Source organism: Hemitrygon akajei, chromosome 1 (genome assembly GCF_048418815.1).
Source record: "Hemitrygon akajei chromosome 1, sHemAka1.3, whole genome shotgun sequence".
NCBI lineage: Eukaryota > Metazoa > Chordata > Chondrichthyes > Myliobatiformes > Dasyatidae > Hemitrygon > Hemitrygon akajei.
In genome coordinates, this window is record NC_133124.1 from 120,404,873 (window position 1) to 120,420,349 (window position 15,477).

Below are 15,477 nucleotides of genomic sequence, written 5' to 3' on the forward strand. Positions count from 1 at the left end.
TAACAAGCTTAAATCATTGTAAAATACAAACTTGGACATTACACAGAGTGATTTAAAGAAATAACATTGACCACTCATTCAGCTTTCCCAGTGAGTACTGATGGTAATGATTCACATAAGGTTCTGGTCACTCTAGTTATTGCATCCCATGACATGAGCATGTCCATCTATTTCTTCCTCCTTCATCCCTATTCCAAGTTCCTCTTAAGCTCCACTGGACGTACAACTCTCACACAAAATTTGATTCATTCCAAGATTATGTCAATGGCATTCTTTACTGTTCCTCCTAGTGTCTTCAAATTGGATGGCTTCCAATTCAGAGGACATTTGAGACTGAGCCACGTTGCTGGAGGTTTAGAATCACACACAGGGCAGACCAGGTCATTCTCCTCACCTCTTTGTACTGGTTATCTCCCCTCTAGTTCAGATTAGTGGTCTTGATTAGAAATGTTGATTGTCCATTTCCCTGTACAGATGCTGCCTGATAGCTGAGTTTCTCCAGTATCTTGTTTGTATCTCCATATCCTGTTAACCAGTAATGTGTATGGGGACTTGGAGGTGGTTGTCCCCCTCCCCATTTTTTCAGTGAATGATACTGGTGTCATTTAAGGAAAGTGGTCAATGCAGGAAGCTAATGTTGTAAATCACACTACACAGTGGTGACCTGCCTCAGTTTATCACCCAGTTGCACTTACATGCACAGAGATGAAGTGTTTGAGAAGTTCATGATAAAACATATCAGCTCCTGCCTGAGAGAGGCGACCTGGATCCGTGCCAATTTGCCAACTGCAGTTGTCGTTTCATTGGCTATTCACTCAACACTGGAACATCTGGACAGCAAAGATGCATTCATCAGGATGCTCTTTATCAACTACAGCTCAGCATCCAATACCATCATCTGCTCCAAGACTTTAGACTCAGTATCCCCTTGTGCAATTGGATCCTGGACTTCCTCACTTGTAGACCCCAGTCAATTTTGATTGGCAATTACATCTCTTCCGCAATCTCCTTTAGCACAGGTGTGCCACAGGGCTGTGTGCTTAACCCCCCTGCTCTACTCTCTTTACACATATGACTCTGTGGCTGAGCACAGCTCCAGTGCCTTATTCAAATTTGCTGATGACACCACTGTCATGGGCAGAATCTTAGGTGGTGATGAATCAACATATGGGGGAGATTGAAAATCTGGTTGAGTGCTGTCATAACAACAATCTCTCACTCAATGTCAGTAAGAGTAAGGAGAGGGAAACCTGCCCTCGTCAGAGGATCAGAGGTAGAGACGGTTAGCAACTTTAAATTCCTGGGTATTACTATTCCAAAGGACCTGATCTGGACCCAGCACACAACTGCAATTGCTTCTACTTCCTCAGCAGTCTGCAGAGATTTGGCATGACATCTAAACTTTGACAAACTTCTATAGAGGAGTGGTGGAGAGCTGCCTGATATTGGCTGGCTGCATCACAGCCTAGTAAGGAAACACCAATGTCTTCGAACAGAAAATCCTACAAAAGTAGTGGATTCGACCCAGTCCATTGAGGTAAAGCCCTCCCCACCATTGAGCACATCTATATGAAACGATGTCGTAGGAAAGCAGCATCCATGATCAGAGATCCCCCGACCCAGGTCATGCTCTCTTCTCCTTGCTGCCATCAGAGAGAAGGTACAAGAGCCTTAGGACTCACACCACCAGGTTCAAGAACAGTTAATACCCCTCAACTATCAGGCTCTTCAATAAAAGTGGATATCTATACTCAACTTCACTTGCTCGATCATTAAAATGTTCCTACAACCAATGATCTCACTTTAAGGACTCCTTTTCTTATTATCTCACGTTCTCATTATTTATTGTTATTTACTTATATTTATATTTGCACAGTTTGTTGTCTTCTGTACTCTTGGTTGATCTTCTATTGACTCTGGTATAGTTACTGTTCTGTAGATTTACTGAGTCTGCCCACAGGAAGGTGAATCTCAGGGTTGTATATGGTGACATATAGGTACTTTGATAATAAAATTTATTTTGAACTTTGAATCCAGATGAAGGGTCTCAATTTGAAACGTTTTCTGTGAGTCTCCCTCCACAGATGCCGCCTGACTTGCTGAATCCCTCCAGTATATTTCTTGTTCTATATTTTAGCTCTCCAGATGAAGATTGTTGTTTCTTTTTACTAATTTACAGTTGTGAAGCAAATGTAACAATCCAGTAGCTTCACAGTTGCTAAAACAATTATTAGCTTTTAGGTGTATTGCATTGAGATCCGAATTTGTTTCTGTAGATCAGTGATATTACTAGTATAACAACCATCTCTATTAACAGGCACGGCAACACATTACAGCCCAGAAAGTGTATTGCATACTGCTTGTTTCTTCAAAGCAACATGATCTAAAATTGATCTAGCCCGAAGTGTACCTCATTGCTGATCACTTCCAGGTGAAGTGTTACGCCATTAGCAAAAGTGTAGGGGCCATTTTCCATCAAGATCCATGCCAGCTTATGTGACATTTTCAATGCATCAGGTGCACATCTTGTGACATCATTTGTGAAGAGCAGTGACTGGTGTTTATGTGTTCTATATCTGTGTTTACATGCATGTCTGCCAATTCTTGTGTATGGCAGTGTGCCTTCCACTGTGTGTGTGCATCCACATCTATCGGTCTACGTGCACTTAGTGTGACTGTGTGTGTGTCTTGTCCATGCTTGTGTACACCAGTGACGAGGCTCAATCTTGACTTTGACTTTGTTCAAAAGAAGAAATTTGAAGCCTACTAAGTGTAAACTGGGGCTTCAAGCTCCACAAAACAGCAGTCATAAAAGAACAAATTACATACATAGAACATAGAGTTCTACAACACATTACGGCCCTTCGGTCCACAGTGTTGTACCGACCATGTAACTACTCTAGAAACTGCCTAGAATTTCCCTACTGCATAGCCCTCTATTTTTCTAAGTTCTATGTACCTATCTAAGAGGCTCTTAAAAGACCCTATTGTATCAACTTCCACCACCACTGCTGGCAGTGCATTCCACGCACATCACTCTCTGTGTGAAAAACTTACCCCTGACATCCCCCGATATCTATTTCCAGATTAAAACTATGCCCCCTCGTGTCAGCCATTTCAGCTCTGGTAAAAAGCCTCTGGCTATCCACACGATCAATACCCCTCATCATCTTATACATCGCTCCAATCCCACGGTTGATAAATGCCAACACATCATACGCCTTCTTAACAACACTGTCAACCTGTTCTATAGACATGGACCCTAAGATCTCTCAGATCCTCCACATTGACAAGAGTCTTACCATTAATATTATATTCTGTCTTCAAATTTGACCTACTGAGATGAACCACTTCACACTTATCTGGGTTGAAGTCCAGCAGCCACTTCTCAGCTCAGTTCTGCATCCTCTCGATGCCTTGCTGTAACCTCTGACAACCCTCTAGACTGTCCACAGCACCCTCAACCTTCGTGCCATCAGCAAACTTACTAACCCACCCTTCTACTTCCTCACCCAGGTCATTTATAAAAATCACAAAGAGGAGGGGTCCCAGAACAAATCCTTACGGAACACCACTGGTCACAGATCTCCATGCAAAATATGAACCATCTACAACCACCCTTTGCCTCCTGCAGGCAAGCCTTGCCTGGATTCACAAAATAAGACCTTCTTGGATCCCATGCCTCCTTACTTTCTGAAGGAGCCTTACATGGGGAACCTTATCAAATGCTTTACTGAAATCCATATACACTACATCTACAGCTCTACCTTCATCAATGTATTTTGTTACTTCCTCAAAGATTTCAGTCAGGCTCATAAGGCACTACCTGCCCTTGACAAAGCCATGCTGACTATCCCTAATCAGATTATGTCTTTCCCAAGTGCTCATAAATCCTGCCTCTAAGGATCTTCTCCAACAACTTGCTCAGTACTGAAGTCAGACTCACTGGTCTATAATTTCCTTGGTTATCTCTATTCCCTTTCTTGAACAAGGGAACAACATTTGCAGCCCTCCAATCCTCCGGTACTTCTCCCATCCCTATTAATGATGCAAAGATCATAGCAAGAGGCTCAGCAATCTCCTCCTTCACTTCCCACAGTAGTCTGGGGTATATTTCTCATTTGGTCCCAGCAACTTATCTAACTTAATGCTTTTCAAAAGCTCCAGCACATCCTCTTTCTTAATATCTATATGCTCAAGCGTTTTGGTCTACTGAGAATCATCCCCACAATTGCCAAGGAATTTTTCCCTGGTGAATGCTGAAGCAAAGTATTCATTTAAGTACCTCCACTACCTCCTCCAACTCCATGCACACGTTTCCACTATCGCTCCTGATTGGTCCTATTCTCACACGGCTGATCCTCTTGCTCTTCACATACTTGTAGAATGCCTTGGGCTATCCTTAATACTGCTCACTAAGGTCTTTTCATGGCCCCTTCTGGCTCTCCTAATTCCATTTTTAATCTTCTTCCTAGCAACCTTGTAATTTTCTAGAGCTCTAACAGTACCTAGTTTCTTGAACATTTTATAAGCTTTTCTTTTCTTCTTAACTAGATTTTCTACATACTTTGTATACCATGGTTCTTTAACCCTACCATCCTTTCCCTGCCTCAATGGAACATACCTACGTAGTACCCCATGCAAATGTTCCCTGAACATTTGCCATTTTCTGCCGTGCATTTCCCTGAGATCATCTGATCCCAATTTATGCTCCCAAGTTCCTGCATCATATTTCCCCCTACCCCAATTAAATGTTTTCTCAAATTGTCAGTTCCTCTCCCTCTCCAGTGCTATGATGAAGGAGATAGAGTTATGGTCACTACCTCCAAAATGCTCTCCCACCAAGAGATCTGACACCTGACCAGGTTCATTTCCCAATACCAGATCAAGTACAGCCTCTCCTCTAGTTGGCTTACCTACATATTGTGTAAGGAAACTTTTCTTAACACACCTACCAAACTCCACCCCATCTAAGCCCCTTGCGCTAAGTGATACCAATCAATATTGGGAAAGTTAGAATGACACAACTTGATATTGTTTATTTTCAGAGGCTATTTAAACCTCAGCTGAAATGTTTAGAGATCTCCCAGATTGATCAGATGGTGCTGCAAAACTACCGAAGTTTACTTCATGGAAAAGTGCTGAGGAACTTGGTCTCAGTGAGTCTCTCCATCCATGAGGACGAGGGCCCTCTTCTCCAGCTGAGTGAGGGACCTTCCCATCTGGAAGCCCTCCTTCCTGTCCCTGCCGGATTCTGACTAGAGCTTTTTTTATTTATGGAACCTGATGGGGAACTGGAAAGGAGGGGGATTATTGGGAGTAGGGACTGGTGTGAAAGCCATAGGATTCTTGGTCTCATAGCCACATTATTATGCATCTGACTACCATAGTAGTCATATTCCCGATCGATGGTAACCTACAGGAAAAGACCAAAAGACCACAAAATATAAGAACAGAATTCATTCCGTTTGGCTTGTTGAGTCTGCTCCGCCGTTTCATCATGGCTGATTTATTACTCCTCTAATACCCATTCTCCTGCCTTCTCCCTGTAACCGTTGATGCTCTTACTAATCAATAATCTATCAACCTCCACTTCAAATATACCCAATGACTTAGCCTCCACAGTGGTCTGTGGCAAAGAATTTCACGGATTCACCACTTTCTGATAAGGAAATTCCACCTGATCTCTGTACATGAAGGGACCTCCCTCTATTCTGATGCTCTCTAGTCTTATACTCTCCCACTATCAGAAACATCCACTCCACTCTGTTGAGGCCTTTCAATATTTGATAGGTTTCAATGAGATCCTCCCTCATTCTTCTAAACTCCAGTGTGTACAGACGTACCTACATATGCATTCATAAGTTAACCCTTTAATTCCAAGAATCAGGATAGTTTGGGAACTCAGTGGTGGTAATTCCATTGAATGTCAGGGGATGCGATGTGGATGCCTGGTACATGTTTGCTTTGAATATTACTTGTTTATTTCCTGAGTGTTGAACCAAGATTAATAAGCGCAAAATCCTTGATGCTAATGAAACAGTTGATCACGGGGGAACAATATTTGATCTATAACATAATGCCTGTCATCTTGATTCCAATAGATGATTGAAGAATATGCTATAAATATTCAGTGAAAATAATCTTTATTAAAGTACTCTTTTCAGGTCTTCTCGATGAGTTATGAAAACATCAGAATATCAAATTTGCAATCAATAGTCTTGTGAGCAGCTGCTCGGACTTACCTTAGTATTCATTCTCCATTTTGCTTGGGTGAATAACTTTTTGGAGAACCTAACTAGGTGTAATTACCTCCTTTGTATATGAGCTGATCTAGAAGTTGATGTCAACAATATCTATACTCTTGACAGCAAAAGAAATTTTTTTAAAGCTTGGGAGAGAAAAGACAAAATGGAACAGGAAATGAGAGAATCCCTTTTCTAAGAAGTTGGAGTTTGAGTATAGAAAAATGGGAAAATTAGAAATAAAACATTGTTAAACCAGTGGGGCTTGGAATGCTAGTGGACTGGTAGATTTTCTCCACTGTTGGATCTTGTTCCCATTAATGCCCAACACACTTTTCTCATTTTGTTTTGAGAATTATGCATTAGCACAATACATTTTTCAATAAACCTGACAGGTTTAAAGAGAACACTGGAAAGGGGGCACTGGTGAACTAAGAGGGAGTTGGAGGAAATGGGGCCCCAGAGAGTTTAGAGCAGGGGTTGCCCAACTAGGATCCACGGACCCCTTGGGGCCCAGGGCATACCGAAAAGTTGGGGACCCCTGCTTTGGAGGGAGAACAGGAAATGGTGCCCAGGAGTGGTTAAAGGGTATGCTGGAAATGGGATCCCAGTGAATTTAAAGGGAGCACAGGAAATAGAGTCCTGGTGACTTTAAAGAGAGTGAAGGAAATTGGATTTTGATGTGTTTAAAGGCAGTATGGGAAATGGACTTTAGAAAGTTTAAAATTAATGCAGAAAATGGGGCCCAAATGAGTTTAATGGAATTGCAGGAAAAAGGGTCCTGGAGTGTTTAAAGTGAGCATGGGAAATAGGACCCTGGAAACTTAGAACAGGAACACTGGAAATAGAGTTTGCTGAACCAGGTGCTGAGGCTTTGGGATTTCCGAACAATACGATAATGGAATTTTATTATCATGCCTGCCTCACTCAACTTTAGTTGTAACATTGGGGCAAGGAGAAGGCTCTTTCTATTCACCATGTATTCTTTGTATGCACTTTTATGATATGGAGTAGCAGAAATTTGTCTCTCGCCTCACTGCATGGTTTTAATTAACCAGTCCCAGTGAGGCAAGCTCTATCCTGAACTGCTGTGTACACTTCTGTAGAATAAAGAATACAGCATGGATGGAGGCCATTCAGCCCATTTTGAGTATGTTAGAAAGAATGTTTAATGTAAACATGAATCTAAAAGATATAATATTTATCTCTCCCACTAGGTGTTACCCTCTGTGAACAATACCAAACCAGGAATGACCTTAATCTTTGATCTCTTCCTACTGCATGGAATTAGTAGCAGCGTTGACCGGGCAGTGGCATGGGGTGCATTTCCCATCTGTAACGGCAAGTTGGAGATTTTGGACGGAAAATATAAATGTCCCCTTTTGAGAGGCTGCCAGGATCTCAGAATAGATGAATTCAGAAAAATCGAGGATCTTATGTCGTCAGATATAGATCACTGGCTCTGCAACCTCTATTTTCAGGTACAGAGTTGTGAAAATGGTAATTTTGTTTGTTACCAAGCTTTAGTACAGTGAAACCACAACACTGTCACCTTTGCAAGTCTAGCAAGTAATGAGCTTCAGTCACCATTAACACCTCGGCTATTCCTTAAAGGGTTTTCTAACATTTTACTTTGATTGCTAAGTAATGTGGTGCTCTGTACATTTAGTTCCTACTGAAGCTGTGGTTATATAATAAAAGTTAACAGTAAGATAAAGTTGAAGGGATTGTGTTTCCTTGCCATCTAGTATGCTGGGAAAGTGGGAATGAGTACATGCAGCATTTCTGGCATCCCTGCAGTACTCTTCTGGGAATTTTGTGACATTCCAAGAAGAATTGTGGTCAGATTTGAACCAGGGAGGAAGAACTGGTGGAGCCCAGGTTCAAAACAACAGACTATCTACTGGAGGAATTCAGTTGGTTGAACAGCATCTGTGGTAGGAATGAAATAGTCGAGATTCTGATCCAAAATGTCGACAGTTCCCTTCCCCCACAGACGCTGCTTGACTTGCTGTGTTCCAACAGCAGATTGTTTGTTGCTCCAGATTCCTGCATCTGCGTTCTTTTGCGTCATCGATCCGCTGTTGAACCTCCTGTTTTCACAGAATTGCGGGATGGATTTTTAAGTCGCAGAATGTGGCCAGTCATCTCATTGAGTCTAATGTCTTCCCTTAGAATTCCATTAGCACCCCCCTCCCCAGCTCCATCCATGTTGTCCAGTAAATTATTCTTTCTCAACTACCTTTCTAATTTACTCTGTTCTGGTACCACACCCCAGTGAGTTCTGCATTAAAAAACAGATTTGCCCAAAATTATAAATCTCTTCCTCCCTGGCACCTGACAATCCTCTGAAAGCCAACTAACTTTGTTCCTCTTTTTAGCCAGTTTAAATTTCACTCTATTTCTCAGTGTGACTTTCCTCTGACCCTGTGTGTGTGGGTGGCAGTGTGGAGGGGCACCACAAGAGCCTGGGCACACAAGGGTGTCGGTGTGAGCATTTGCTGCCATAGGCGTGATGTGGTTCAGATTGCAAGGTCGCCGCAGGAAAAACTTTGGTAGGGGTGAGCGAGTCTTGTTAGAATCATACTAATGTTGAATGCCACTAATGAAGACCAGAGGGCTCGGGATCATTGGCACAAACTTAGAAAAGCAAAAGGCAAGAACAAGTAGAAGCTGGAAGGACTTTACTGGAGGCGTGTGGAGATGCCTGCTCCCTGTGGTTAACAGATTGGAAATGAAATGATACAGATAGTAGGAAGGGGGAGGAATAACAGTGGGGCTGGGAGTGACAGCGGGAATGGAAGGATTAGCAAAAAGGTGGAGGGAGTGACAGTCGATGTGAAGGGAGTGACAGTGGGGGGATGAAGGGAGTGACGGTGTGATGGGAGGGAGTGACAGTGGATGTGAAGGGAGTGACAGTGTGATGGGAGGGAGTGACAGTGGGGGGGGGTGAAGGGACTGGCAGTGGGAGTGGAGAGAGTGACAGTGGGGGGTGAAAGGAGTGACAGTGGATGTGAAGGGAGTGATGGGGGTGAAGGAGTAACAGTGGGGGTGAAGGGAGTGACAGTGGGGGGTGAAGGGAGTGACAGTGGATGTGAAGGGAGTGACAGTGGGGGGATGAAGGGAGTGACGGTGTGATGGGAGGGAGTGACAGTGGGGGGGGTGAAGGGACTGGCAGTGGGAGTGGAGAGTGACAGTGGGGGGTGAAAGGAGTGACAGTGGATGTGAAGGGAGTGATGGGGGTGAAGGAGTAACAGTGGGGGTGAAGGGAGTGACAGTGGGGGGTGAAGGGAGTGACAGTGGATGTGAAGGGAGTGACAGTGGGGGGATGAAGGGAGTGACGGTGTGATGGGAGGGAGTGACAGTGGGGGGGGGTGAAGGGACTGGCAGTGGGAGTGGAGAGAGTGACAGTGGGGGGTGAAAGGAGTGACAGTGGATGTGAAGGGAGTGATGGGGGTGAAGGAGTAACAGTGGGGGTGAAGGGAGTGAAGGGAGTGACAGTGGGGATGAAGGGAGTGACAGTGGAGGAGGAGGGAGTGAAGGGAGTGACAGTGAGATGGAGGGAGTGACAGTGGAGGAGGAGGGTGCAACAGTGAGATGGGAGGGGTGACAGTGGATGTGGAGAGCATGGCAGTGGGGGTAAAGGGAGTGAGCAGGGGTGGAGGAAGTGACGGAGTAGAGAGTGATTGGGGAGTGGAGAAAGAGACAGTGGGGGTGGAAGGGTGGATAGTCGGATTGGAGGGAGCAGTTGGACAGGAGTGTTGGGGAGATAAGTGTGACAGTATGTGAGTTTGGGATGACCTGTAACTAAAATCAAGGGTCTCAGCTTGAACCGTTAATTGTTTATTCTCCTCAGTAGATGCTGCCTGATTTTCTGATTGCTTCCAGTACCTTACGTGTATTGATCATTACCAACATGTTTCCCATTTAATTCACAAGCCATAATGCTGAGTTGTTAGCAAAGTACTGTCAGTTGCATGAGTTGTACTGGTTTGTTGATGATTCTCATTCTACCTCCCTTTGTCCATCTCAAGCACCATCTTGCTGTAAACTTGACCTGCCCTCTGATGATACGCTCTGTACTGAGCTTGATTCTGAATTTAATTTATTTAACTTTAGCTCTTTAAATCCATCAGGCTGAAGCAAATGGAAACCTAAGTCCTAGGGTGAAAGAACTGTAGTCTGATCCATTTTGCCATTGAGATCCACAACCATGATGATTATCATATAAAAAATGCAAGTGACACTCTCCCAAATCAATACAAATACATTTAATACGCGAGTCTTACACAAGGGACGTATAAGTTAGCCCTGGCTAGATAATTAACATTGAAGCAAAAATGTAATCTATCAACTTTATATGCTGGTAAGATTAAAGATTTTAATAATAAGAAATCAAATTAACATAACGTATTACCCTCTGTTTATCGGTGATGAAGTGTACATGCAAAAGCAAGTGTGTAGGTTTTATCCTGATAATGGTTGGCTCTGTGAATTTATGCAGAGGGACCACATGGCAAAAAATGGGCACAGATCTCATATCTTAAGGGTTTTGAGAGGGCAGTCCATGCACATTAAGTCATACTTCCATCATTTTGGCCAGCAATAGAAAGCATTAAGGTTGTGCTGACACCACCATAGTAGGCCAGATCTCAGTCGGCAATGGGATGGAGTCCAGGAGTGAGATAGAGAGCCTGGTGTACTGTACAGTAATGGCTAGCTTAATGCTCTACCGTGTCAGCAGAAGGGAGATCAGGGTTTAATTCCCATTGTTGTCTGTAAGGACTTGTACGTTCTCTGTGTGACCACCTTGGTTTCCTCTGGGTAGTCAAAGTACAAAGTTCAAAGTAAATTTATTACCAAATTTGTCGCCATATACTACCTTGTGATTCATTTGCTTGTAGGCATTCAAGGCAGAACAAAGTGTCAAAGAAAAATTGCATGCAAACAAAGACTTACAATCAACCAATGTGTAAAAGAGGACAATATGTGCAAATAAATAAATAAATAAATAAATAAATAAATAAATAAAAGGTACTGAGAACTTGAGTGTAGAGTCCTTGAAAGTTAGTCCATAGATGGTGGAATCGGTTCAGAGTTGAGGTGAGGGAAGTTATCCATGCTGGTTCAGGGGTCTGATGGTTGAAGGTTAATAGCTGTTCCTGAACCAGGTGGTGCAGGATCTAAGGCTCCTGTACCTCCTTGCTGATGGCAGCAACAGGAAGAGAGCATGGCCTATACGTTGGGGCATCCTTGATGATAGATGCTGCACTTCTTGTTGCAGCACTCCTCAGTGTGCTCAGTGGTGGCGAGGGCTTTGCCCACGATGGACTGGGCTGTACCCAATTTCTGTAAGATTTTCCATTTTAGGTCCATGGTGCAACCAGTCAGGATACTCTCTGCTGTGCACCTACAGAAGTTTGTCAAAGTTTTAGAGGTCATGCCGAATATGCGCAAACTTAAAATAAAGTAGAGGTGCTGTTGTGGCTTTGTGATGCCACCTACATGCTGGTCCCAGGACAGATCCGCTGATATGATAACATCGAAGAATTTAAAGTTACTGATCTTCTTCACCTCTGATCCAATGAGGACTGGCTCATGGACCACCAGATTTTTCTGTCTGTAGTCAGTAATCAGCTCTTTGGTCTTGCTAAAGTTGAGTAAAAGATTGTTGTTGCACCACTCAACCAGACTTTCAATCTGCCTCCTATATGCCAATTTGTCACACTCTTGACTAGGCAAAACAATAGTGGTGTCATCAACTAATGTAAATACGGCATTGAAGTTGTACTTAGCCATGCAGCCACAAAATAGGTCAGTTTCCTCCCACATTCCAAAGGCAAGTGGGTTATGGTTAGTAAATTGTGGGCATAACATGTTGGTTCCGGAGGCGTGGTAACACCTGTGGGCTGCTCCCTGCATATCCTTGGACTGTGTTGGTTGTTGATGCAAAACATCGCATTTCACCGCATGTTTTGATGTATGTGTGACAAATAAAACCGACTTTATCTTTTGTGGCATTGTGTCAAGTAAACAAACTCTCTCTCAATATCAGCAAAACAAAAGAGCTGGTCATTGAGTTTTGGAAATGGGGTGGAGCATGCACCCTTGTACATTATGTCTGAGAGTTTCAGGTTTCTAGGTGTAAAGATCACTAGTAGCTTCTTTTGGTAGACAAGAAAGCATTCCAGGCTTTCAGCATGTCCCTAATGACTCTTACCCTTTAAAAAAAATGCAGCATAGTAAATATTCTATCTGGATACATTACAGGTAGGTATGGCATTTGTCTGCCCAATACTGTAAGGAATTGCAGAGAGTTGTAAATGCAGCTCTAGTCCTGCACTTGCTGGACATTAGATGAATTGGGAGGGGGAGGTTTCTCATTGAAACCTATTAAATATTGAAAGGACTAGATAGAGTGGACATGGAGAAGAGGTTTCTTATAGTAGGGGGAATCTAGGAACAGAGGACATAGCCTCAGACTAGAAGGATGTCCCTTTAGAATAGAGATGAGAAATTTCTTTAGCCAGAGGGTGGTGAATCTGTGGAATTCTTTGCCAGAGATGGCTGTGCAGGCCAAGTCTTGGGTATATTTAAAGTGGAGGCAAATAGGTTCTTGATTAGTAAGGGTCATAGAGTCATAGAACATTGTAGCACAGAAACAGGGACTTCAGCCATCTAATCCATGCTAAACCTTTAATCTGCCTCATCCAATCAACCTGTGCCCAGATCATAGCCCTTCATATCCCTCTCATCCACGTACCAATCCAAATTTTTCTTAAATGTTGAAATCGACCCCACATTCACTGTTTACGCTGGCAGTTCGTTTCACACTCTCAACATCCTCTGAGTGAAGAGGTTCACCTCATGTTCCCCTAAAACATTTCACCTTTTGCCCTTAACCCATGACCTCTGGTTTTAGTCCCACCCAACCTCAGTAGAAAGACGCTGTTTACATTGACCCTGTCTATACCCCTCATAATTTTAATTCCTCTATCAAGTCTCCCCTTAATCATCTATGTTCTAGGGAGTAGCTAGGTGACTGTTGGGAGAAATGGAAATGTGAATAGGCAGTTAGTGCAGAGCACCGCTGTGGCCATTCCCCTCAATAATAAATATACCATGGGGAATGGCAGGGAGACCAGGTTAATAGCTCTGAGCATGGATCCGTGGTGCAGAAGGGAAAGAGGGAGAAGAGGGGAGTGGTAGTGATAGGGGACTCAATGGTCAGAGGAGCAGAGAGGAGATCTGTGGATGTGAACAGGACACCAGGATAATATGTTGCCTCCCAGGTACCAGAGTCAGGGATGTTTCGGATCGTGTTCACAGCATTTTGGAGGGGGATGGACAGCAGCCAGATGTCTTGGTACATATTGGTACCAATTACACAGGAAGAAAAAGCAATGAGGTCCTGAAGAGAAATTTTAGAAAGCTAGGCAAAAAGCTGAGAAGCAGAACCTCTAGGTTAGTAATTTCTGGATTGCTACCTGTGCCGTGCACCAGTGAGGGTAGAAACAGGGTGATTTGGCAGATAAATGTGCGGCTGAGAAGCTGGTGCAGGGGGCAGAGCTTTGATCATTGGGATCTCTTCGAGGGGAGGTATGACCTGTATAAAAGTGATGGGTTGCACCTGAACTCTGGGGAATGATATTCTTGCGGGCAGGTTTTTAAGAGCTGTTGGAGAGGGTTTAAACTAATTTGGCAGGGGGGTGGGAACCGGAGTGAAGAGACTCAGAATAGGAAGGATGGTAAAAAAGCAAAGATAGTGTACAGTCAGACTGCCAGGAAGGGTGGGCAGATGATAGGACAAAATTGCAGCCAGCAGGGTGAGTATCAGTGCCTTAGCAATGCAGAATCAAAAGGGGTAGTAAAATACTCAAAGTGTTATATCTCAATACACGGAGTATAAGAAATAAGATGGATAATTTTGTTGCACTATTACAGATTGTCAGGTATGATGTTGTGGTCATCACTGAATCATGGCTGAAGGATGGGTGTAGTTGGGAGCTGAATGTCCAAGGTTACACATTATATCAGAGGGATAGGCAGAGGGGGTGACATGACTCTGCTGGTAAAGAATGCCAATAATTAGTAGAAAGATGTGACATAGGATTGGAAAATGTTGAATCCTTGTGAGTTGAGTCAAGAAACTGCAAAGATAAAGGGACCCTGATGGCAGTTATATGCAGGTCTCCCAACAGTGGCTGGGACGTGAACCACAGATCACATTGGGAAATAGAAAAGGCTTGTCAAAAGGGCAAGGTTATGATAGTTATGGGAGATTTTGCCATATAGCTCGATTGGGAAAATCAGGTTGGAAAAGGACCTCAAGAGAGTGAGTTTGTTGAATGCCTACGAGATGGCTTTTTAGAGCAGTTTGTCGTTGAGCCTACTAGGGGATCAGCTATACTGGACTGGATGTTATGTAAGGAATCAGAGGTAATCAGGGAGCTTAGGGTAAAATAACCCTTAGGAGATAGTGATTATAATATGATTTGAGTTCAATTTGAAATTTGATAGGGAGAAGGTAAAGTCTGATGTGGCAGTATTTCATGGGAGTAAGGGAGATACAGTGGTATGAGAGGGGAGTTGGCTGAGGGAAGTTGGAAGGAGATGCTGGCAGAGATGACAGCAGAGCAGCAATGGCGTGAAAAATGAGAAAGTGTAGGATAGCTGTATTCCAAAAACAAAGAAATACTCAAATGGCCAAATAGTACAACCTTCGCTGACAAGAAAAGTCAAAGCTAATGTAAAAGCAAAAGAGAAGGCATACAACAAAGCAGAAATTAGCAGGAAGATAGAAGATTGGGAAGCTACAGAGAACAGCTAAAAAAAAAATCATTAGGAGGGAAAAGATGAAATATGAAAGCAAGCTAGTAAACAATATCAAAGTGGATAGTAAAAGCTTTTTCAAGTATGTAAAAAAATAAAAGAGACATGAGAATGGATACAGGACTTTAGAAAATGAAGCCAGAGAAATAATAATGGGGGACAAGGTGATGGCAGATGAACTAAATGAGTATTTTGCATTGGTCTTCACTGTGGAAGACACCAGCAGTGTGCCAGATGTTGAAGGGTGTGAGAGAAGAGAAGTGAGCGCAGTTACTATTACAAGGACAAAGGTACTCTAAAAGCTGAAAGACCTAAGGGTACATAAGTCACCTGGACCAAAAGAACTGCACCCCAGGGTTCTGAAAGTGTTAACGGTAGAGATTTTGGAGGCATTAGTAAT

At 43.2% G+C, this 15,477-nt stretch overlaps 2 protein-coding genes across 2 annotated transcripts in view; both read left to right on the forward strand.

Annotated features, from left to right (window-relative positions):
* Nucleotides 1–7,659, forward strand: part of LOC140713579 (uncharacterized) — a 154,922-nt gene extending 147,263 nt beyond the window's left edge. Inside the window, exons 12-13 of the mRNA XM_073024262.1 lie at nucleotides 7,463–7,590; nucleotides 7,635–7,659. Coding sequence (XP_072880363.1) covers nucleotides 7,463–7,590; nucleotides 7,635–7,659 — 153 coding nt within the window. The remainder of the gene's footprint in view (nucleotides 1–7,462; nucleotides 7,591–7,634) is intronic.
* Nucleotides 7,562–15,477, forward strand: part of ofcc1 (orofacial cleft 1 candidate 1) — a 254,122-nt gene continuing 246,206 nt past the window's right edge. The window contains exon 1 of the mRNA XM_073050909.1: nucleotides 7,562–7,726. Coding sequence (XP_072907010.1) covers nucleotides 7,682–7,726 — 45 coding nt within the window. The 5' untranslated portion in view covers nucleotides 7,562–7,681. The remainder of the gene's footprint in view (nucleotides 7,727–15,477) is intronic.